Source organism: Brachionichthys hirsutus, chromosome 16 (assembly GCF_040956055.1).
Source record: "Brachionichthys hirsutus isolate HB-005 chromosome 16, CSIRO-AGI_Bhir_v1, whole genome shotgun sequence".
NCBI lineage: Eukaryota > Metazoa > Chordata > Actinopteri > Lophiiformes > Brachionichthyidae > Brachionichthys > Brachionichthys hirsutus.
This window is the reverse complement of record NC_090912.1, coordinates 1,492,467-1,516,305: the sequence shown is the minus strand read 5'-3', so window position 1 is coordinate 1,516,305 and position 23,839 is coordinate 1,492,467. Positions and strand designations below refer to the sequence as shown.

At 47.7% G+C, this 23,839-nt stretch overlaps 3 protein-coding genes and 1 non-coding gene across 4 annotated transcripts; 2 read left to right on the top strand and 2 right to left on the bottom strand.

Moving 5' to 3' along the window:
* Positions 1 to 1,578: 1,578 nt before the first annotated feature.
* On the bottom strand, positions 1,579 to 6,075 carry ccdc47 (coiled-coil domain containing 47). Its single transcript, XM_068750401.1, has 13 exons — positions 6,010 to 6,075; positions 4,979 to 5,289; positions 4,757 to 4,858; positions 4,330 to 4,504; positions 4,095 to 4,216; positions 3,952 to 4,017; positions 3,729 to 3,830; positions 3,525 to 3,635; positions 3,331 to 3,416; positions 3,192 to 3,250; positions 2,804 to 2,913; positions 2,526 to 2,693; positions 1,579 to 2,280 (listed from the first exon to the last, which is right to left on the bottom strand). Exons 2-13 carry the CDS (start codon positions 5,279 to 5,281, stop codon positions 2,200 to 2,202), a joined length of 1,485 nt encoding a protein of 494 aa, XP_068606502.1. The 5' UTR covers positions 5,282 to 5,289; positions 6,010 to 6,075; the 3' UTR covers positions 1,579 to 2,199.
* An 804-nt stretch (positions 6,076 to 6,879) lies between these two features.
* On the top strand, positions 6,880 to 10,039 carry dcaf7 (ddb1 and cul4 associated factor 7). The gene is made up of 7 exons (XM_068750418.1): positions 6,880 to 7,017; positions 7,309 to 7,467; positions 7,855 to 7,966; positions 8,050 to 8,168; positions 8,264 to 8,473; positions 8,543 to 8,660; positions 8,830 to 10,039. The coding sequence occupies exons 1-7, from the start codon at positions 6,880 to 6,882 to the stop codon at positions 9,000 to 9,002; spliced, it is 1,029 nt and encodes a 342-aa protein (XP_068606519.1). The 3' UTR covers positions 9,003 to 10,039.
* Positions 10,040 to 11,449: 1,410 nt separating this feature from the next.
* On the bottom strand, positions 11,450 to 23,839 carry kcnh6a (potassium voltage-gated channel, subfamily H (eag-related), member 6a). The gene is made up of 16 exons (XM_068750392.1): positions 23,764 to 23,839; positions 21,505 to 21,735; positions 20,447 to 20,596; positions 20,236 to 20,339; positions 18,727 to 19,027; positions 18,346 to 18,548; positions 15,463 to 15,906; positions 14,820 to 15,237; positions 14,488 to 14,687; positions 13,854 to 14,106; positions 13,226 to 13,419; positions 13,047 to 13,146; positions 12,668 to 12,955; positions 12,415 to 12,592; positions 12,027 to 12,231; positions 11,450 to 11,716 (listed from the first exon to the last, which is right to left on the bottom strand). Exons 1-16 carry the CDS (start codon positions 23,837 to 23,839, stop codon positions 11,450 to 11,452), a joined length of 3,612 nt encoding a protein of 1,203 aa, XP_068606493.1.
* trnac-gca (transfer RNA cysteine (anticodon GCA)) lies at positions 12,305 to 12,376 on the top strand. Its single transcript has one exon. It is a non-coding gene; the product is annotated as a tRNA-Cys (tRNA).

Genomic DNA, 23,839 nt, shown 5'->3' with positions numbered 1-23,839 from the left:
CAAAACAATGACACCGTTACGTCACTGACCAGTGACTACAGCTAGCAACTGGCTAGCTACACCCACGAAACGCGAAGAAATTGTTTTCCAGCGTTAAGACAAAATTACACTCAACTAGACATTAGTACGGCTTCTCAAATATTCCCTCACAGCACCGTGAAGTGGCGTAAGACATCGTCATTTATTGTTGCTTTAACTAGGACAAGTTGATGCTATCGTTGGCTAATGCTAACTAGCGAGCGCATCAAACGAAGAGCTAAAACTTTGATCCGAACGACCCTCCGTCAACGTCGACAACATCAAATGAAGGCCGATCATCTTACGCACCCCTCTTTTAGGTTACACAGAACCATTTTGTCTTCAGTATAGCTAAATTCAGAGCCCACCTCCTCCGAGACCTCCTGCCCGCTCACCCGAAAGTAGCATACCGCCGCTACAGTGTAGGCAGCTAGAGCCAGGCCCGGGAGACGAACCAGAAAAACACTGAGCCCCTAACGCAGAACGGACACATCCGACGTCGCGCCAGAGCAAAACTGACCAGCTAAAATGATTCCGCCATCATTCCGATAGTTAGTCAAGTCTATAACACGCTTCTCGGGACGGCGAAGCCACTGTTTTCACCGTAAAATCCTTATATTGTTTAGAGAGCCGCCATCGCGTAACCAACCTGAAAACCTCGCCTGTTCGCCATCAGCTTATGCGAATGCAGTCCGCAGATTCTGACCGGCACTTTCCTCAAACACAATTAAATGCGTAAAAAAAGAACCACATTGCGCCAGCAATAGGTGATATGAACGGAATTGATATTAAATTATTAAAGTAATAATTTATCATTAGTTTAGCTGTATTTATTATCAATTCGAACAGTTAATAATATGTTAGAATCTGCTGAAAGGACATTACATTTATCATTGCGCCCCCTAAAGGCTAATCAGTGTCAGTGAAGTCAAAGTCAAACGAAAAGAAGGTTCCTACTCTCTTTATGTTGTTTATGTGGTATATTTTATTTATTCGGTATGTTATTTAGAAAAAAGATTTTGGAAGTAAATTACAAAAAAAATAAAGTAATATCTATGTAGCAAAAATGTCCAGTCAGCCATTCATGACATGCTATAATTAAATTATTTTAATGTGGATCTATGTCATAGATTTTGTTGGATTTGCACATTATTAAAGTTTGACAATGAAATTATTTTCCAATACCTCGAACACAATTGTAACTAAAACCTGGAAAACCCATGAAACACTTTCCAACACCCGGGTGTTTCAATTGGAATTTGATAAGAACACTTATAACTGAAGGACATCACGTTTGATCACAACCACTCTCACATCTCAGTAGTCACTGAACCTATTTTAGCCCGCCAACCCAACTGCTGTAACCGTATCTCTCTGAGACTGCTGATAGCAAACAAAATTAAATTTAGTCTCACTCATTCAGGATCTCTATTTGCTCCTCACTCAACAGCTTCCAATGAGGCGTGTTTTTTCCACACTAACTCCCCACCCATTTCCATTCAGCTTAGAAATAGATGTAACATTTACCATTAAATCAAACACAAAACAAGAATTTTCCATCAGACTCAGATGCATTTTATTAAGATTGCTCAGATACTCATTATAAACACCCTGCAAGGAACCAATCTCATAGCTTGATATAAATTAAAATGATTTAATGCTCATCAACCTCAACACAGATTTTCAAAAGAGTTTAGGGGAAATAATCCAGGTGCGATTGTGAACGAATGTCTTTCACTTAACGGGGAGGCGGAGCAGGCGGTGACGGAGACGGTGAAGCCCGACGCACCCAGAGGCACAGAAGTGTGTTTAGAGACGGAGCGGAGTCGGATGCTGTGGCGGGAAGAAAGCTGGAAGAACAAGTGCGCTCGCACAGCCCGATTCCAAAAAGAGTCCGGACACCGTGCATAAATAAAATAAAGCTCCGTTTCATTTTACAGGCACCCGACTGGAACGTCACAGGCGACGATAGGAGCGACTGTGTGAGAGGCTCAGGCTGCTGCGCCTGCACCCATCGGCGAAATAGAAATGCATCAACGATAACATGATTTTTAACAGTGTGTTAAAAAAGGTAAATAGAATTCCATTTCAAATAACTGCTGTGTTTTTCATGATTTCCTTGACACCGCGTCCCGACTTCTTGGGAATCCGGGCTGCGTCAGCGTCCCCACCGAGGACCGCTCACATGGCTTTCACTTTGATCTGCTTCATCTTCATCTGCTTCTTCTCAATCTTCTTCTGCTCGCGTCGCTGAGCTGCTTCCTGGGGGGGGGGGGGGGGTAAAAATCAACTCTGAAAAGGATACCTGTGCTTTTCTTAAAAATAATTGTTCTAATATTGTAAAACCAGTAGATATGAAGCTACAGCTAAAAGCGTGTTGAAGTTAGCTTAGCTTTGTGACTAGAAACAACTACACTGACTCTTCAACACAATGTACAGATTGACACAAGTGCAGGCTTCAGCTGTGGATTTGCCATGAAGATGCTGCACACAAGCAGATTTCGGACCTCCAGGCGACGTTGTCTTTCAGGGTCCTCCTCATTCATGATTCTCTCCTTCTCCGCTCTCTTCTTCTCCTCCCTGCGGGTCTGCGCCGCCTCCTGACGCTGGGCGTGAGTCTGCTTCAGGAAGTTCTCCTCCACGCGGGAGCGGTTTCTGTCGGCTTTCTGTTTGCCCTGAACACACGCGAAGGATCGATGCTTAAAAATTCTAATTTAACAGCACAAAATGGCGCAAATAGTCGAGCGGCCCATCTGGACAGAGCGGCACCAGGATCCTCTCTCACCTCCCTGTTGAGACGGAGCTTCTTGACTTTGTCGATGCTGTAGATCACCATGTTCATGAGGGGCAGCAGACTGTCCATGTCTTTGGGAGACGTGTTGCCCATGCCAGGCACTGCAAGAACAACGAGTTCAACGAGTCGCAAACTACAGACGTGGAAAAAAATGACCTCAGGATGTTTGTTCAGGTTAATCTAAATGAGGTTTGTAGATGGCTTGAGCCCAAATATGTGCCAAAAATGGGCGCAAAATAATGGCTGGAAATGGGCGGGGCCTGAATCTCTCGTGGATTAACTCCATCCGAGGAACACGCCGTGAAAATGGCGTTTTAAACACGCCACGGTAAACCAACAAATACGGGGAGACAGTGAGTAGCAGAGACAAAACGTTCACCATTAAATGTAAACAGCAGCGTCTTCTTCGTCTCAGGCAGCTTTAAAGGTTGACCCTCCCTGAAGAAAAGGAAAAAAAAAAAGGTTTTAGAACAACAGCAGAAAACTTTGGACGTGAAGGGATTCGGCAACAAACTTACTCTTGCATAACTTTTGGACCAGAAAATTGGTCCGAGAAATGGATGGACTCGATCTTGTCGGCATTGTTAGTGATGTAATGCACCATCTAAAAAGACAACCGTGCAGACACGTAAGAGAGGGAGCCGTCGGCGACATCAAGGAATCCCGTCTGCAGAACGACCGAGGCAACGGCAAAAAGAAAAAAAGACTCCACCTTGTTGTCCATCACCCCGTCTGTGACCTCGCCCATCTCGCTGAGAATAGCCAGGGAGTCTGGGAGCCCGTACTTAGCCCCGGACTTGGGCTTGTCACCGCAGAACTCGCTCTACGGACGCAGGACACAAATAGAGGCCTTGGCTATGTTGCTGTCCCATTTGTGCGTTTCATGTGATGCACGCGCGGTTTAAGAGACGTTTACCAAGTCCTGCAACTCCTTCTGAAGCCTGGCCGTGGCCTTCTTGGTGCCGACAGCAAACACAAAAGTGTCCATGTCCTCGTCGTTAAGGGTCGCTTTAATTTGCTGCAGGCAGACACGCACACACACACACACACACACACACACACACACACACACACACACACACACACCGTTAATGAGAAGGCGAGGCTTACTTTTAGTGGATCAGAGTTTCGATACGGACCACTTGGTCGCAGACGGGCCTCATCATCCTCGCCAGGACGTTGAGCAGGTCCTGCCTCTTCAGGAACTGTAACAGAAGAAGGTATGAAACACGAAGGCGTGACACTGCAGCGTAGATGCTAACACGCGACGGGGCACACACACCTTGAGCTGGATCAGCATGCCTTCACAGCAAACGCGGCCCGAACACCACAGGTTGTAGATGTGCTCGTTTTCCTGGTTCAATTTGCCGGTGCTCACCGCTTCTTTGCTGGTGCCGTCGTCACCTAGGAAACACACACACGATCCCGTCTGTCACGGTCGCGTGCGTCTGGTCCCGACGAGGACGGAAACGGGAGCTGAATGCCGGGGAGCCCAAGTCAGAAGAGGAGGAACTCACCCACGAGCGCGAAGTTGCTCTCTAGAAGCTCCCGGTGCGAGCTGAACCAGGCCTGCGCCAGGCGGCTGTTCTTGTTCTTGCCGATGATGTAGTTCATGATGTAGGCCAAGAGGCCGGTGACCATCAGGATCTCCATGTAGTAACTCTCCCAGCTGTTCTGCAGGTGGGCTGGAACCTGGAGGCAGAAGCAAGCCCTTTTGATATTCGGGAGGTCGCAACGAGGCCTCGTCAAAGTGATCTTTTAATCATACGTAGTTTGTGATAAAACGGTGACCTTTGACACATTTTACTCAGTTCATCCTTTAGGTGAATTTAAAGGAGATGTGTTCAGGAGAGAGCGAGGTGTAGAAGAATCCCTGCACACAAGGAAGATCACAATGGACAGAAGGCCGCGCTCAAAGCCATTTAAGGAGTAAGCCCGGTTTACCGTGTGGATTATGAGGGGGTCCTTCATGGAGTGGCCCGTCTTCTCCATGTCCCCAATCCCCTCAAATTCCTCCTGATCATATTTGCTGTACATGTCTTGGTCCTACGGAAAGATTAAGACAAACTGGCATTGCTACAGATTGTGTCCAGGCTACTGAAGGGCAAGGAATGAAAAGTAATGATTACAGAATTATACGGAGAACAGGAAAATAAAGCGATGTACCTGCGTCTCTGAATCCTCAAAACCATCCTGGCCATCCTCCAACTCCACGGTGGCTTCATCTTCGTCCTCGTCCTCGTCCTCGTCCTCTTCGGGCTGCGAGGACGGCGAGGCACGAGGCGGAGGGTCAATTTCCTCCTCAGCCGCTGGGTCGTCGTTCATGTCCTCAAACTCAGCAAAGTCATTGTCATCGAAGTCCACGATGTCCTCGCCATCATCAAAATCATCGCTGTATCGACCCCTGGATGCAGGAACGTCCAGGAGGAGCAGCAGAACCGGTACCAGGAGGAGATACAGGCTTCGCATGGTGGGACCTACGCCAAAGTGGAAACGCAGAGGGAAACTTTTAAACTCTGAAACCTTAAAACTGCACATTTAATTGTTGAAACTGGTCAGGATTAAAAATAAATAAATTTGTAAAAAGAAAATCTAATTCATCTTAAATGACCACTGTCCTCTTGTTATTGCTGTCTGTAAGACATTAAGATAAAAATCTACAGCTAATAAAACTCTGGTTGTCCGTTTTGCGTCAGTAGCTTGCAGCTAGCCCCGTGACAGCTCGCTAAGCTAACGTTTGTGTGGCATAACTACGTTATAAACTAAACTCGGGTTAAGGAACCGCGTCATATGCGGTTAGAAGAGTTGACTAAGCAAAAAAGCTTCAGCTAAGATCTTCTAACTTTAAAGAAAGATCACACATATGGGACCAGCTTGCTAACAAGCTAGCATAAAATGTTCTGTCTTAGTTTCTAAAGTGGCAATAGATTAAATAATAAAAAACTACAGTTTATTAGGGTTAAACCATAAACCGTGATCATGACACTGTGACTGACACAACCCCCCTCCCCACACCCACGCACTGTCTCACTGAATCGTTAGCTGCTAGCAAATCAAGCGTTAGCATGTTGTCAGTGGCTAACTAGCGTAGCACCTGGATGCTAGCACGCAACCTAATCCTGTGGGGAAAGCTCGGAAAACACAACGAAACGACTCTCCTTAAACCACCAGAAAGAAGGAAAAGAAGAGTCGCCTACCTTTAGATCTATTGTGACAACACAATGCTGGTCGGATATTACTCAAGCAGCTCGAACTGTCCTCGCCTCAAGAACCAAACTATTTTAGCACGGGTTCGACCTTCAAAGCAAAAGTATCGTGGCAGTGTGCATTAGCGCCCTCCCTTCAACTCTACAGAAACCCCTTCACCGAAACCCCGCCTGTCATAATTTAATTGGGGACCTTTATTTCGAAGGTTATAACCGGAAGTCTTGTTTGTTGTCGCTTCTATGCGATCACAGCACGTAATTACCTCACGCTTACTTACATATAAAAAGAGTGGAAAAAGTAGTTCCGGGTCACTCAGTGTGTTTTAATAGCTGAGGGTTATAATCAGGAATCGCTCTGCCATCTCGTGGTCATAGTTATCAACTACAGCTATATGTCAAGTTTGATCCATTAACACGAGCACATTTCCGTTTCGACGGAACTGAGAACTGTCAATTCTGTCTCAAAGATAAAAAAAAATAAGATTACAGTAATGTGATGCATGACCAGAGGACGGCTATTTCGTCTCGATTATGCATTAATATGTTGCTATAAGTACACAAAAAATTACCTTATTGCTCAATATTATTTTAATAACTCCTTTAATGTGAAAGCGATAAGCGGAAGCGCTTGGTACTCCGCAGACTTGACAGTTCTGTAGGTCGTAACGAGCGGTGCGACTCTTTGTTAAGTAAAGTGGTGAGAGATCTTGCTCTTAAACCAGATTTACTCAATTAAATGACCATTATCACCGCATCTGCGCATATTTGCTCTTCCAGGCTAAGTCGCTGCTAACACCTCGCTTATTAGACTACTTAATTCGCAGTTAGCTAACGCTAGCGTGTTAGCTGCGGTTCGGGAGGATGTCGCTTCACGGCAAGAGAAAAGAAATCTACAAATACGAGGCGCCATGGACGGTTTACGCGATGAACTGGAGCGTCCGTCCGGACAAACGATTTCGTTTGGCACTTGGGAGTTTCGTGGAAGAGTATAACAACAAGGTGCGTGGCTGGGGAGACGGCCGGTAACGGTGTTACCGCTCCGCTCCGCGAGCTAAAGCTAACGCTAGTTATGCTGCGCAGCACCAAAGGCGAACAATAACAATATCCAAGTTTGTTATTACCCCTTAATAACAAACAAAAAGCTACCGTGTGTGTTCCGATGCAAGTGTTTTTTGGAAAGCTGTCTTTAAATGGTAGAATAATGAGGCCGCTTATAGCTGATGCTATTTCTGACCCCCCCCCCCCCCCCGGTCCTGAAATAACCGGTGATGGCTGCTCACTCGTCTCCAGGTCCAGCTGGTGGGTCTGGAGGAAGAGAGCTCGGAGTTCGTCTGCAGGAACACGTTCGACCACCCTTACCCGACGACCAAGATCATGTGGATCCCAGACACCAAGGGGGTTTACCCGGACCTGCTGGCCACCAGCGGGGACTACCTGCGGATCTGGAGGGTAGGGAGGCTTCGCGTTATTATTACGCGGGTCTGATGACGTAACTGCACAGAGTTCTCTCATCCCGATTATTATTCATGTTAAATGTATTCATAGATTTAATTCTGAATCCACAAGAAGCTTGGAGCTGTGTGGAACCCGCCCTTGCCCAAATTAGCACGGATGGCTTAGATTTGTTTGTTTGTTTTCATAAAACTATTTCAAACCGCTTGTATTCACGCAAAAGGTCACTGAAGACATTTAGATAATAATATATATATATTTAGCGGATTGTGATTCATTAATAAGAAGACAGCTGCATCACTCGGTTATTGATCATACTCGGTTACGCACACACAATCCAGACACGGATTGATTTGGCTAATCGCGTCGCGTTTTTCCTCACAGGTCAACGACACGGAAACGCGTCTGGAATGTTTGCTGAACAACAACAAGAACTCTGATTTCTGCGCTCCCCTCACCTCCTTCGACTGGAATGAAGTTGATCCCAACCTCCTGGGTGAGACGTCTGCTTTATTGCGGACGCTAATGAAGTCGTGCTTTTTGTTGCTGTGAATGTAAACGTTTGGGTTCGTTCTGCAGGCACCTCCAGCATTGACACCACCTGTACCATCTGGGGGTTGGAGACCGGTCAGATGTTGGGACGGGTCAACCTGGTGTCTGGGCACGTGAAGACCCAGCTCATCGCTCACGACAAAGAGGTGGGGGCTCGTCCGCTCAGTGAGGCGAAGCCCAATGCGGGCGCAGCTGCAAAAACATTGAGACGATCTCTTTTTGTGTGCGTGTGCGTGTGCAGGTGTACGACATCGCCTTCAGCCGCGCAGGCGGAGGAAGAGACATGTTTGCCTCTGTGGGAGCGGACGGATCCGTCCGCATGTTTGACCTCCGGCACCTGGAGCACAGCACCATCATCTACGAAGACCCCCAGCACCACCCGCTGCTTCGGCTGTGCTGGAACAAGCAAGACCCCAATTACTTGGCCACAATGGCCATGGACGGCATGGAGGTCGGTTTGCTTTTTAGATCTCTGAGATGAGGAATTCCGTGGTGTGGCGTTGACGTTTCTGTGCGCTAGGTGGTCATCCTGGACGTTCGGGTGCCGTGCACTCCGGTGGCTCGGTTGAACAACCATCGCGCTTGTGTCAACGGCATCGCCTGGGCTCCCCACTCCTCGTGTCACATCTGCACTGCAGGTAAATGCATTTGTGGAGTTCAGTACAAAGAAACGAAAGACCAGCTTTCTGCGTGGAATCGGGTTCATAGCTACTTTTGTGCGACTGCTCGGCGGGAGAGAAGTTTTATAGCGCCGCCCGCAGAAATGTCATGTCATGAATAGCGTTCCTTTGCCTCTCCCGTCCTCAGCCGACGACCATCAGGCTCTAATCTGGGACATCCAGCAGATGCCGCGGGCCATCGAGGATCCCATCCTGGCGTACACCGCCGAAGGGGAGATCAACAACGTGCAGTGGGCCTCCACGCAGCCAGACTGGATCGCCATCTGCTACAACAACTGCCTCGAGATCCTGCGTGTCTGAAGCCACGGGCGCTCGCGACGAGGAAGAGGAGGAAGAAGAGGAGGAGGAGGAGGAGGAGGAGGAGGAGCGCTGTTTTACATTGGGGTCTTGCTTTTCGGTCCTCAGCCAACTGCTTTCGAAACAAGGACGAGGTCACGCGAACTTTTTGGGACGCATTGGGAGTGTCACACCCGTGCTCCGCAGTAACCCGGTTTACCTTTCCCCCCACTTCTTCTTCTATCGTTCTTCTACTACATGTGTTATAAACTCCTATTTATTTTGCTCACCCGGTAGTGTTCAGCATGTGTACAAGCTGCTGTAGGAAGCTTTTAACTGTGAGCAGTTGTCTATAGAAACAGATTTTTTTTTATACTTGGTGTGACTCAGCCGGCTGTGAGATTATCATGAAGGGTTCGACACGAAGACTGCCGTAGGCCGCCGATCAGATCTCCGTGATGCGGAGGGATATGTCTTAGCACTTCTTGTTCACTCTAAAGATCAGTCTTGTTTACCTCCCAGTGGCGATTTAAGCTAACGGATGTTTCCTGTATCAACTTTTCTAACGGTCATCGTATTGAGGATCAAACGTGTGACCTGTGCAGTTTTTTTTGAAGTGCTAAATGAGCTGAGAGGGATTCGCATCGTCTCTGCAGTGGCGTCTGTCATCACGGGGTGTGTTTTAGTTCAGCAACCACGTACAACAACACGCAGAACCTACCGGAGCAATGTCGTGTAGCCTTTTTAACTTCCTACTTATTCTCATTTTTTTTCTTTCTGTGTAGAAGTTTGTGCTTTGGAAAGCTGCGTTTTCTTTGTGCTAGAACGATTTGTGAAATTGAAGGCGAGCGAAACGACTTTCTGACTGGTCGGTCTTTCTTTTAGTTGTTTTTCAATGATTATTAAAGGGTCTTGTCCTTGTAGCATGCCATTACAAGGCAAAATGTACATACATATAAATATATCAACTTCAGGTGTCGGTAAGCCAAGTGTTCATGTTGTAGCTTTTTCATAAAGTTTATTATTGAATTTGCTCTAATAAATTGTATTTCTCCATGTCCTAGGAACAAACTTGCTGATCTGTTGCTTTGTTTTGTGAACTTGCTAATGCTAACCCTCATGGAAGAAGCATGGTTATAAATAAATTCAATATTAAATAGAAAACTGTGCTAAAACAAATACACTAAAAAGGCACTCATCCTTGCTCTGAGTCTGACCCAACCCTCCATGTTTCCATAGAAACCATTACCATAGCTTTTGCAGGGTTGAAGTAAGACTAATTGAGGTGGCAAAGAAAGCGCTTTAATAATTTATTTTAGTGATAAAACAAGCTAGTTATTGAAATTTTGAAGTTTTGCATCAAAATGTCTTATGTAATTGGATAGGCTGATTAGCATAAAACCAGGGAGCGCTTGAGCTGCAGTCAAATGCTCTCCCACACAGTAAAAGGTAATGATAGCCTACGAATCTGCATCATCTACAGTTACACGTCGGTGTAAGAAATATTTTCTACACGAAGAAATACCGGCAGGGCAGTATAAAGTACATATGGTAAATAAAATCACAATTTTGGTCGACTCAATATGTCTTTAATCTAAAAAAAAAAAAAGATAAATAACAGGAGTTTGTTCTTTGAAGAAACATACAGAAATGCGAGCGCTTAAAAAGCCACGACACTTTCATGGCGAGAAACCATCTCTGCGCCTGTGTGTGATTTACAGTAAAGAACGCCTGTGTTTTCAGTCAGGCGGCATTAAAAGAACCATCACTGAATGAAAAAAGTCCTCAGTGTCACTTTACCTCCTGAAACCGTGTCAAGTTGAACAGGACAACATGAAACAAAGTCGTTGTGATGAATGAAAAACCGAGTTGCATGTGGACGCACAAGAAACCAGTGAAAGGGAGGAGACTAGTAGTTCAACTGTATATTACAGTAGTTGTTGTTTTTTCTTATTCAAGTCGGTAAATTGCTCTTATGCATTATTTGAACCACAAAAGGAAATATTTTTTAATTTTCACCACTATTTCCACTTTGGCTTTCGCTGAAATGTACTTTCTTCTTGGAATAAACATTTTAGCAGCGTGTAGCTTTATTATAATTTCACATTATATTGTAAATTTGATTTTTCTTTCTCTAACCCTAACCCATCACTCCACCGTCTGTCACAGCGTGCCACACAGCTATAGAAATCCTTGTGATATCTTCTCCAACACAACAAAGCAACAAGAGTGATGTCATAATTATGACATTTGTTAGACGCCACGTACCTGATACATCTTTAATATTAGGAAATTAATTAATTTCCAAGTAAATGATTATATTATATCTACGCTCTATGTGCAATTCTCATACGTGAATGCAGATGATTTTCAAATGTGAAAAATGAAAGTAGTCTTTGACATTTGCCTCTCTTTGAGATAATCAGGGGGGTTGCATGTACCTTAAATGTATCGGTGGACATATCGGCGTTCTAGCTTCCTGGCAAGACTGGGTCAGAAACATGCCTCTGCATATTCTGCATCTCCGCAGAGGCCTCCAGATGCTCAGGGAGGGAGGGGAAGCGCTGGGGACCAAACAGTAGTCCAGGAGGCGCTACTAGAGTGGTGCAGTCCACAGAGGGTAAATGTGATCGGTCAGTCTCTGGGGACATCGACATGGTGTCATCAGAGGCCACGGTCAGGTGGATGCCGCTGGACAGGGAGTCCTTGGATCTGTGCTTGAAGTCAGAATCAGGACTCTGAACAAAGAGAGAGGAGGCGCTGATGTGCCGCTAACACCGACGTTCACCAGCTTAACAGCTAGCTATTAACGCAAATGATCGGGGGAAATAATTATCAACTGTGTCTTTCTATACATACAAAACAGTAAAATTTGAAATATTTGGGATGAAAAAAAACATTTTTTTTAATCAGAACTGTACACAATTTAATTTAGCTAGTCAAACTTTGTACAAAATAGGAAATTTCATTTGTAAAAACAAGCTAAAAGCTATAATTCTATAGCTGGAATTAGCCCCGTTCAAAATGAATCCGAAGTGAACACAACACCTGTAGGAGTGAGGCAGCGTTGTTCTGTACTGGCTGGACTGGCGGGACTGTGTGGATCGTGGGCGCTCCTGTGCCGTACAGGGTGGTGGGGTGAGGCGGGTGAGGGCTGGGGGACACGGCGCTGTAGGCCGGAGGCACCGGAGTCATTTGCCTCTGTAGGAGCTGCAGGATCACATTGATGTCTGCCGTCATTCGGGTCTCAAGCCTTGGCAGGACAAAGAGGGTCATGAGCAAGCGTAACCTCAATAGTGCATCCTCATTGTCAGCGGCTGTGTGAGGGGGGTGTAGCTCAGTGGCAGAGCATTTGACTGCAGATCAAGCGGTCTCTGGTTCAGATCCAGGTGCCCCCTCGTCTCGCTCTGACTTTTTCTACCTATGCAGAACTCACCGGTTTAACTGGGACTGCAGCAGCTCCAGTCTGGATTCCAGCTCGCTGGGCCGCCTCTCAGCACAAAGCGGAGGACGGAAAGCGGCTCTGATCGAAGACGCTTGTCTCTGACTCTCTGGGAACTGGCTAGCTCTGCGGTCCGGCCAGTAGCCGTATAAACCTGGCATGCTCATCGGTGCTGTTCAGCAGAAGCAGAAACGCCATTTATTTCCATCATTCAATAAAACCATGAAATGTGTCGGGTAGTCTTTACCTGAGTACGGCGGTCCTCCCAGGTCAACAGGTGGCGCCGTTCCACCCGAAGTGCCACTGCGAGGCAGGAGATTGACCGCTGCTGGGGGGTAGTCCCTGTTGTCGCCCCCATGGGGGTAAAGCTCCTCCCTGCTGTGTCCCATGGTCTTCATCTCCTCATCACTAGACTGTGAACAGATGCTAGCGCTACTGCAGAGCTCTTCCCAATGAGACCCTGCCTTTGTGCCGCGCCGGTAGTTCGCCATCTGACAGGACTGATCCGGGTAGGAATCTTCGCAATTCATGCCATCTGTGCAGACACAGCCAGAGGACGTCCAGGATGCGATAGTATGGAGATTTGACGGAATAGAAGCATTAGTTAAGCCTTGACCCAAACTCACCTGGTCGGTTCCGACGGTGCAGGGAGCTTCTCCGTCGTCTTGTCCGGCGGTAGCCACACTCAGAGTCCATGGCCGGGGTTGTCTGGTTTATTCTATCTGCCTGATACACATCAGCTTCAGTAATTCGAATGCACACAAAGCTACAATAAAGTGCGTGGACTTGGGCTGGTGGCGCTCACATCTCTCAGGGTGAAGGTGATCTCCAGGTTGTTCCAGAACATTTCCGCAAAGTCAGGATACATGTCCAGCACTTCCAGCAGGTCGTCTCTCTGGATCTTATGGAGGTCACAGTAGGTCAGAGCGCGAACGTCGGCGCTGGATTTACCCGGCCTCCTGTACAAACTGATGGGTTCGCCGAAGATGTCGTTCTTTCCTACGGAGAGCAAAAGGACCACGTGAGCAACCCGCCAAGAATGCATTGGTCTAAAAAAAAAAAAAGAATCCAGGGCAGCGATCCTCACGAAGCGGTCCCCTAAAACGCAGCTGAAAAAAGAAGTGACCTTTGCAGCCTAGATCTGACAGCTGGCCCTATTGATGATCAATGCCAAAGTGGAATGGAAGTGGAGCTCTGCCCAAACACCTCTGGCTACACAACACACAGGGGAGTGTGTGTGTGTGTGTGGTGTAAAGGGCACAGCTATGACCATGGCTTTGTGGCAAAGCAATGAGTGAATGGCAGAAGAAAACAACGCAGCGTGATGTTCAGCCGGTCCTCACTTAACAGCGTGCAGAATGGCACCTTGTGCGTTCGTAAAGGCGTTTTTTAACACAGCAGGCGCGCGTCCATCGCTTTGGCTTGCGGCTCACCGAGTATGGCCACCACCACGTCCTCCCTGAGGATCTCAATAGAGCCTCTGGAAATGAAGTAGAGGGCGGTGAGAATGTCCCCGCTGTGGACCAAAGTGTCCCCCGGCGGCGCGTGGGTGGTCTTAAAGCGAATGGCCAGAGCCCGCAGACATCCTTTGTTGGCACCGCGAAAGGCCTTGCAGTTCTGCAGCAAGCTGCGGTTCAAATGGAGGCAGATGTCGGCCTGCAGACACTCGGGGAAACCTTTCAAAACCTGCGAGGCAACAAAGGACAGCTGTAAATCTACTGCAAATTACCTTGCCTGTAAATGTCTAGCATCTTTAGTGATCTAGAAAGATACACAGAAAGAGGGTGACGACTGCGTCCGATCGATCGACCGAATCGGCATTCGTTAACGCTGCTCTCTCGTTGCGTCATGCTCCAGTAACGCTGGCAGTGGCAGAAGCGTTGTGACGCACATCGTTCGGTCCGAAAACAACAACACAAGCCTCCCAACGTGGTGGACTGACTAAAGGCTGATCTCGGCGAAGGGGACACCCAGATTTGAACTGGGGACCTCTTGACCTGCAGTCAAACGCTCCACCGCCGAGCCACACCCCCGCAGCGAGAGCGACCTGCGATGTGCGCGGCTTACAGCGTTCATGTCGATGCCGTTGGTGTAGGACCAGGCGTGCTGGAAGTACTCCTCCAGCCGCTGGCGCAGGCCTCCGGGGATCTGGTGGAACCGGATGAACTCCTTGACCCGCAGCATCTGGGTGTGGTAGCGGGCCGTGCCCGAGTACAGCCTCTGAATGATGGCCGACACGTTCCCGAAGATGCTGGCGTACATCAGAGCTGTGCAGGACAGAAGACAAGTTTGAGCAGCAATTTAGGCTTCAAAAAGGACTATTTTACAGCTTGGTGTCCGTTTAAAGGGGGGGGGCTTTCCCTAAAAGGCTTCCGATCCCGGACCTCCGCTCTACTCACAGCCGATGAGCATGACGCAGATGGAGAATATCTTTTCTGGGTTGGTGTTGGGCGAGACGTTCCCAAACCCCACGCTGGTCAGGCTGCTGAAGGTGAAGTAGAGGGCGGTGACGTACTTGTCCTTGATGGAGGGGCCGGACGCGGCGTCGCTGTCATTGTACTGTTTACCAATCTGGTCGGCCAGGTTGTCCAGCCAACCGATCTTCATGGCCCCGATCCGGGCGGAGCCCGTCCGCTCCACGTTACCAATGGCGTACCAGATACAAGCCAGCCAATGAGCGATGAGGGCGAAGGTGCACATGAGGAGGAAAAGGACAGCGGCGCCATATTCCGAGTAGCGATCCAGCTTTCTGGCCACTCGCACCAGCCTCAGCAGCCTCGCCGTTTTCAGCAACCCGATAAGAGTTGTTGTCTGAGGCTGGTGGAGAGAGGGTAGAGGTCACGTGAGCGATAGCAGCAAGCCTTCAGCGGCAAAATATAACGGCAAAGATCAAATCAAGAGGACGACGAACCCGCCCTCAGTCTCACAGAACCAACACCGGACAGTAAGGGAACGATGCATAACCATCCAAATCCAGGAGACAAAGACACTTAGGCTACAAAAGCACATTGGAGGAAGTGAAAAGTGAAAAGGTTCACTGACATCCACCGCGTCGCCTTCCTCCTCGGAGCCGGAGCGGAAGATGAGCAGGTCGAAGGGGATGGCGGCGACGATGTCGATGAGGAACCAGCCCTTGAAGTAGTGCTGCGCGATGTGCCCCGGGTGGCTGACCACCTCGTCGTTGCGGTTGACGTAGGTGGTCCTGAAGTTGATGAGGATGTCGATGATGAACATCACGTCCACCACCAGGTCCACCACGTTGAGCGGGTTGCAGGTGTAGCCGCAGGTTCTCCTCCGCTGCTCTTCCACCTCGTTGAGGAGGAAGGCGGCCGAGTAAGGCGTGAAGATGGCCGTGTAGATGACCAGCAGCAGGATGACCCAGTCCCACACCGCTTTGAAGGGGCTGTAGTGAAGGATGGTCCATTTGTGGATGCGTGGGGCCTGGAGCTTGTACTCTGGCAGCACGTCAGCGCCGAGGGACAAAACCTAAGGACAGGGACATATATAAAGTAGAAGGTCAGGACATCAAAAAGATTAAAAGACAAAAAAAACAAAAAACAAAAAACTCACGTCTGCGACAAAGCAAATAAAGACCAACATAAAATCTCCATCTGGGGTTATCACGGCTCCCCGAGGAGCTGACTTACGGACCGGCACCACAATCAGAGCCTCTTTGTCCAGGTTCTCCTCCTGGCGTCCACAGCAGCAGAGGAGTGGACTCCTCCGGACCGTCTCCTGTCCTGCATCGCTCTCGCAGGTTAAACTCATTCAAAACACACAAGCTGAGCCCAAACCGAGTCCACAGGCAAGTCCCAAAGTCTGGTCTCTAATTGCTGCTTTTAAAGACCTCACCTGCCTCCCTCACGTCTGTGTAGCCCCGCCTCCCAGCGCTCTGCTCAATGCTGGACCACAAATAAAGGGCCGTCCTGATTGGGCGCCCTTTAGGGGAGGGATTTTACCCCATTTAACAGCCGCTGCCGGTGTGGAAATGCTTTCCTATTACAGGCTGCACCTGTACTGACCTCGATTCCGACTTTAACTCATTAATGCATGCAACAAAAAGAAGCTCTCGGGCATTTCTATCTTTCATCTGTGGAAAAGTTCCAGTGGTTAGAACCTCATTTGTATCTGAGTTTGCATAATTATGCCACGACAGAGGAGCTGGACTTTGAGGATGAGAAGCTGCAGCAGAACCGAACCTCCGCCGACAAAGAAGAAAGCGCTTCTTCCAACTTCCCCAGCAAAATGTGGTCAGAAATAGTCCAATTAAAATGCTTCTGAAGGATAAAGTAGTAAATCAAAAAAGTTGGAAGTGCTGAATGGGGAAGAAAAGTAAAGTTAAATCTGCAAAAGGAATATCCAAGGCATGTGGTTTTCCCTTATTGCAATTGTTATTAGAGGTTCTTCCTCTATAAATCCGTTTTTAATGACCAAAATAATAAAGTATTTACGGCAAAGTGGAAAAAGACACCGACTCCTCTTAAACTGTGGCGATTCTGTTTGTCAGAGACTGACAGATGACAAAGGGCAACTCTGTAATGTAAAGGTTCACTCATCCAAGAAATTCCAAGTGATTGATCTGTTTCGCAATGACGATCACAGCCAGCTCCACATTTTCATATGTTACAACGAAAAGAAAAAGGACAGAATATATAATTCAGGAATGGCAGTTCAAGAGGAACTTTTTCTTATGACGACATAAAAGCCTTGAATTGAAAAAGGACGGAATATTCTACTTAAAAAACTTAATCAGAAAAAAATATCTCCTGTCTCTATTAAAAGGAGCCTTCAGAAAACCAGGTGCTGAGCTCATATAGCCAAGGAGCAAGGGTGAGGTGCAAGATGAAGACGACACAAAGAGGGAGGAAGAGGAGAAGAGGGTGCCGGTGGGGAGGAAAGACACCAGGAGGAGACAATAAGGCGGAGGAGGTACTCACAGGCTGCAGTGTGTGTTTGAAGCTCATGCTGTTAGCGCCACAGGTAAAACGGCGAGCGAAGAGACATACAGAGATGGAGAGAGGGAAGGCAAACTGTCCATCCATCTACATCTCCCTCCCTACTGCTCCCTCACTCCTCCCATCCTGTACTTGGCTGATTCAACACCAGGGGACGCCACCTAAATGCTTTCCTGAAACAATGGCAGCAGAGAGCTGGGGTGTTTCTACAGTAGTCAGTCTTTTCCAAGCTGCAGCCAGATCAATCGCGCCGTGTGGTTCGCATCACACCGAAAAAAAATCCATACGAACCAGCATCGATCGCAACCTCCATTTCCCTTTTCGCCAATCGAAGTCCAATTACAAAGGCGGGAAAGCTTTTGTTGCAGAATGAAACACGAGTAAAAGTGGCTCATTATTGCAGTTTTAGTTGACACAAATACAACACAGGAAGTCTTTAGAGTAGAAACGCTGCACATGGTACCATCGTTGACCGCTCCGTGCGGCTTGTTAGCGCACACAGCAGCCGCAACGATTAGCACGACCCGGTAATTATTGGTGACCCTGCGATTACGACTCCGCTCCAATCAATTCCATATGTTTCAACAGGATAAGAACTCAAGCTGGCGTTATGCAGCGCGATTCAGAGAGCAGCCGGTGGATTGATGAGCTCATAGAGAGAATTCCAGCTGCCCTCCACTTCCATTAGCCTCGGAGGCCAAGGTCACAGCGCCACGCACACCGAGCGCCGCTCAATAGCCTCACAGGCGCGATGCTTTTCATTCACTTTCAGACGGGCGTCTCATCAGGAGCCCTCTTCGCTCTCGCAGGCAGCTCTGCAGCCAACTATATGCTGATCTCTTGTTGATGTTAGCAGATATTTCTAAGTTAACAAGCTAAGTTACGTACTCTGAAGTAAAAAATACGGCTTCTGTTCAGCTAAACTAATATCTGGAATCCGTGAGATGGTAGAGTACTCTGTGACCTGTACCTGCGTGACTTGAGTGACCTTCTCGGTGACATTCTGGGTTCGGTCTTTCATTTTGCTGTGTGCAAATATTTCAATCTCGGTTGGTGAAGGAGGTCTCATCCGGTCTGAGCCGAAGGTGAGGGTAACCTGAGGGATGCGCCCGATCGTCCTGTGTCTCATTAGATCAGAGTCCGACGTGGAGTTCAGAGCGTTGGGCTTCAGATCTGCGTGAGAAAACAGCAACGTCAGCAATTAAGTCCCAAAAGCAGGTGATTATTAATAACACCTGGAAATGCATGTGAACGCTGCACGCATGAGAACCTGTTGTTTGGGTCTGTGGTATTTAAATATATATGTGTGATAGATAGTCGTTTCCCTCACATGTTCTGGTCGGACACTCACTGCTGTTGGTTCCAGGCCGACTGTTCCAGTCCGCCCTCGTGCCATCGATGTCATCGAGCGAAGAGGCACGTCGGAGGCTTCGGACACTGTCCCGGGAACGGCTCCGAGGTGAGGTCGCCTTGGGGAAGGCGCTGCTGGGGTCCAGCCGGTCCGTCAGCAAGGAGCGCTGCTTGGCAGAGGACTGGGCTGCCGGAGAGGGGGGGTCCAAATCCTGTTCTATCAGTGCTTCGGTCTCAGACTGCATGCAACTTTCTTTGGATGGTATCCGAAACTCCTTAAGTGGTACTTCCTCACTGTTTGGCTGTTGGAGACAAAGATGTAGGGGTTACTATTTTTCGTGTTTCGGTCATAGCAGCAGTGAACGTGTGCAGTAGGAGTGACAGGGGAGTTTAGTGTAGAGGTGGGATGCACCAGGGATCAGCTCTGAGCCCCTTTTTGTTTGCTGTGATGAATAGACAAACAGATGAGGTGAGACAGGAAGCCCCTTGGAATATGATGTTTGCAGATGACATTGTGACCTGCAGGGTGACCTGCAGACGTAAAGAAGGTCGAGGACTTCAGGTACCTCGGGTCAACAGGGCAGAGTGATGGAGAGAATGGGGAAAGGAGGTGAAGAATCGTGTGCAGGCAGGCTGGAACGGGTGGAGGAAAGTATCAGGTGTGCTCTGTGATAGGAGAGTGTCAGCGAGGATGAAGGGAAAGGTGAGGACAGCCATGATGGACGGCTGAGAGACAGTGGCTCTGAGGAAAAGACAGGAGGCGGAGCTAGAAGTGGCAGAGATGAAGATGCTGAGGTTCTCCTTGGGAGTGACCACGTTGGACAGGATTAGAAATGAGACGATAACAGGGACAGTGAAGGTTAGACGTTTTGGAGACAAGGTCAGAGAGACCAGACTTCGATGATTTGGACATGTCCAGAGGAGAGACAGGAACTGTATCGGTAGAAGGATGCTGAGGATGGAACTGCCAGGGAACAGGGCTAGAGGACAACCCAGGAGAAGAGACATGGACGTAGTGAGGGAGGACATGAGAGTGGCTGGTGTTGGGGAGGACGATGCAAAGGACAGGGTGAAGTGGAGAAGATTGGGTTGCTGTGGCGACCCCTCACGGGACAGTAATCGTAGTAGTTTTTCTGTCATACATTTAGCTTCTCTTTGCACATCACTGCAGCCAAACCCAGAGCCTGGAGTTCAAGCTGCAGCACCAGAGCGTTTCATCGCTGCCAAACTGTCCCAGTTTGTACTTTGGCCGGAACTGACCCAAAAAAGTACTTTCTCAGAGGTGATTCATCACGAGAGAAGTATAAACGGAAGAAAGAGGAGACGGCAAAGGGAAGCATAAACTCAGTGAAAGCAGATTACTGTCCCTCGTTCTTCTGTGTTTGGTGCCGAATAAAATCAGGCGGAGAAATTAAAAGAATTCTTGTTTTTCTGCATGTTTTTCTGAATGTGTTTTTAGCTATATGCGTGTCCTCTTGTATGTGCGGTGAGTACCTATGAGCCACCTCACCTGCAAATAGTCCACAACCACGCCTTCAAACTGGTCCTTGGAAAGCGAAGGTCGTCGCATGGACCGCAGCACCGGCAGCCTCGTCTTCAGCCGGCGGTTCTGACCTGCGTGGGGAACCGGCATGTTCAGCCCGTCTTTATCTCTCTTTCATTATTTTTATGCATTTAACGTTGGGCGCAGACACTTTATACGACAAATGTCAAAGGATTACAGTAAATCCATCCTTGGGTGACTCGGTGCCTGAGCCCGGATTTCTTGAGGGAACGATCAATCAGCTCCTGGAAGTCGAGGATGAACATGATGACGAGGCCGTCCTCGTTTTTCACGGGGACAACGTCCACCAGGCATGGTCTGCAGGTCCCTTCAGACACGGGAGGAGGAAGATGGAACAGAATGGCAAAACATGAAAAAGGGACAATAAAGACATCGTCTTTGTGAGTTTCATTAAATGAGAGAAAGAAAAAAGCATTTCTGCAATAAAAAAAAAAGTCAAAGAGACCAGTGTGGTTTTATTAATAGTGTGTCCTCTAACATAGGCATGATATGCAGCTTACAGATAAGACAACAGACATCCTGGAGCCCATTGATGGGGGAGAACTCTGTCCGGGCATCCAGCTTTAACGTCTGCGTGACTCTAAATCCTTTGGTGTGTTTTGCTTTTAAAGGCACGCATCGCTAGAAATGGGCGATCGCCCCGACTTGAAGGAGAACCTCTTAATGATCCGTCTTTTTAATGAGGTCATGCTTTGATGGAAGGTCACGACGAAGGCAGGACAGGAATAGGCACACTCGAAGGTGCTCGAAAGCTAGAAGCTAACAATAAAAAAAAACAATTCTTCCCTCTGAAATCAGTGAGGTCTAAAAATAGAAATAAAGCAAATAGAACCTCAGACTCGTCGCAGAAAGCGAACATTAGTCTCGCCTCTCGTTACAGAAAAAGACAAAGATTGAGGTCGACTCGTTCTCAATCAGAACTAATCCGTTTGTTTGCATTTATTTCTGTCAGTTCACCAAAGGAAGCAGAACAAATAGATGCTTAGTAGATCTGAGCTGGCATACTGATCACATTTCCATGACAACGGCGCTGGAGACGGTACACCCCATGGTGGCAGATTTGATTTGATTTGATTTGGATGGATTCCCTGCAGACACTCATGGTTCCCAGAGGATGCATCCAACACGTTTCCCATTAGTGAGTTCCATTCAATGTTTCCACCCCCCCCCCCCCCCCTCTTCTGAATTCAGACGATCAAGCATCGCCGATCTTACCTTCCTTGGCGTAGTACAGGATCTCCACCTTGCGTTCCTCAGCGCCCAGCAGGGCCTGCGCCAGCTGGGCCAGGGCGCTCTTTGTGGTGCGGGGCCCCACCAAGAACTGACATGTGCAGGGCTGCTGCATGATCTCTGCTCTGGCGAAACCAAACATCTGGCAGAAGCCTTCGTTGCAATAGATGATGCCACAGTTCTTCATCTGGGCGTTAGCTATCAGGAACTTGCGATCTAAAAGAGGGAAAAGCAATTTAAAGAAATTAAGAAAACACTCAGAGACGCAGAGCTCCTCCAAGCAGCACGTTCCCCTCCTAACTGGATCTACACCGTCCACATGGTGATCTGGATCAGCACCAAAAGGTTCTGGATTGTTCTTGGTATATTTATACGCAAGCCATGAAAAGTTAAAGTGAATCTGAGTTGATGTGTATTGTTAACATATTTTTTAATACATAAATGGGTTTTAATGTTAAAATGTATTTTTTTTTTCCTGACCTCATTCTGGATCAGATCCAGAAGACATTTTTCATGATAATTCATATCGGACCCCTTCATGACTCTGAGTTTTGGTGAGTGAATTGAATGCATTATAAGTAAATGGGAAAATCCACTCAACATTCCACTCAAATCAATAAAAGTGCATCACAACAACAAATAACAATTTAAATTTGCATAGTAAAAACTGATTCTTCTTTTTCAGGAAATGGAACAGAGGAAGGAAATTTGTCATCTGCTTATATTAGCTGTAGATATTTAGGTTTGATTTAAAAGTACACGCTTGAGTACAGGCGCTGAAAACCTGCACGGCTCCGCTCCTCTGCAGCTGAAGCAGAACTAATGAAGTCCACCTTGCCATTGTGCTGAGGCTATTACCGTCACAGCACGTCCTGAGAGACCGAACAGGGGAACAGATGGACATTTTAACACCAGAGCTTCCCTGGAGTCGCACCTGCTCCCGTGGAACTTGTCAGAATTTACAGGTTGCTCCGGAAGGAGCACTTTTTAAATAAACTGTGCAATCATCCACTAATTCTCGCTGGAAGTTATTTCCTTTCTGGAAAATCTATTTATACTGAATATGTGAGGGTTGTAAATTAGAAATATTTTTGATGTGAACGCGTTTTTATATATATTTAATGCTTTGCAGGTCTCAGAGAACCTTTAATTATTCTGCTGGTGGAACCAGGATCAGAGCCAGAGGAGAGGAACGGACACTTGTCTCTGTCCTAACTCTGTTGGGAAGCATGTCCCGTCCAAAATCAGTATCTGGGACTCAGGGCTGAAGCTGATCGTCACGCCGTTGCTAAGCAGCACCTCCGAGGTGCGCCTGCGTCTCACCTGGCCTTTACGCATATACGTGCGCCTGCATTTTCACGTATAGAGACATAAATAAGCTTTTTTTTTTATGATAGGAGTTCCACAGAATAACTAATTTTTGCATGTTTGAGTCAATATCAAATCAGGACCAGGTTTATTCTCAGAGCGCAAAGAGGAAATGTGCCAAGGACTAAAGGAAAGGCAAACTATAAGAAGAAGAAAAGCAAAGAGATGCACGTTGGCATGCTTTGGAAAGCTCATATCTCATATCAAGAAAGGGGAAGTAAAAGTGAAACCTCTGCCCGAACGAGGACCGGCATCCGTGTTTTATCGCAGCGCCGGGGAGGCTGCAAGGACAACCGGTTTGTTTCTCTCTCCAGATGCGTGAGAATCGGCCCGTCAGCCTCTCAGCTTGTGGAACATGTGAGCGAATGGAACATAACGTGCGGCGTGGAGCGAGCGCGCGCGCGCGCACACACACACACACACACACACACACACGCAGGGGCAACAACCCTAAACCATAAAGGGATAAACAAGGGCGACCCGAGCCACCGTCTACAGGAACGCACCGTGAACTGAACCGCGAACAGCTGAGCAGGAGGAGGAGGCGAGAGGAAAGAGGATAAGGAAGCCTAAATGTGTGAGTGAACAACACCTGCGCGTAAAGGTGAAGAGAACATTTTACGCACAACACTCGTGACTTTATAAGACCTCCTGCTCGACATTTATTCCCACCATTTGTTTTCACGCTTTGGTTCTGCGTCTGTTTGGTGCTGCAGCTTCAATCAGACTTTATTTGAACCATTTTAAGCGCTATAAAAAAAGAAAATCACATAAAATGGACTAAAGTGATCAAATACGCATTTTCCCGAGACTTTTGCGGTGGATTAGGTTCAGGTTCACAACTTTTTTTCCCCAACTCATTCCACGTTCACTTACTTTGCTCGTCGAATTTCCTGATGATCGTGTCCAGGTAGGTGTTCTGGAGCGCAACATGACCGCGTCTCACAGGCAT

Bases quoted from the DNA above. Each gene is read 5' to 3' on its own strand.
- kcnh6a (XM_068750392.1), bottom strand. From the start codon at position 23,839: ATGCCTGTGAGACGCGGTCATGTTGCGCTCCAGAACACCTACCTGGAC. The intron at 19,028-20,235 runs GTGAGGTGGCTC...TGTCTCCAACAG, and splicing joins TGGTTGTGGACTATTTGCAG to CCAAACAGTGAGGAAGTACC. The intron at 12,593-12,667 runs GTAAAGACTACC...TCTGCTGAACAG, and splicing joins GGGAGGACCGCCGTACTCAG to CACCGATGAGCATGCCAGGT.
- dcaf7 (XM_068750418.1), top strand. From the start codon at position 6,880: ATGTCGCTTCACGGCAAGAGAAAAGAAATCTACAAATACGAGGCGCCA. The intron at 7,967-8,049 runs GTGAGACGTCTG...TTCGTTCTGCAG, and splicing joins AGTTGATCCCAACCTCCTGG to GCACCTCCAGCATTGACACC. The intron at 8,474-8,542 runs GTCGGTTTGCTT...TCTGTGCGCTAG, and splicing joins TGGCCATGGACGGCATGGAG to GTGGTCATCCTGGACGTTCG.
- ccdc47 (XM_068750401.1), bottom strand. From the start codon at position 5,281: ATGCGAAGCCTGTATCTCCTCCTGGTACCGGTTCTGCTGCTCCTCCTG. The intron at 4,859-4,978 runs GTACATCGCTTT...ATCTTTCCGTAG, and splicing joins TTGAGGATTCAGAGACGCAG to GACCAAGACATGTACAGCAA. The intron at 3,636-3,728 runs GTAAACGTCTCT...CTGCGTCCGTAG, and splicing joins AGAAGGAGTTGCAGGACTTG to AGCGAGTTCTGCGGTGACAA.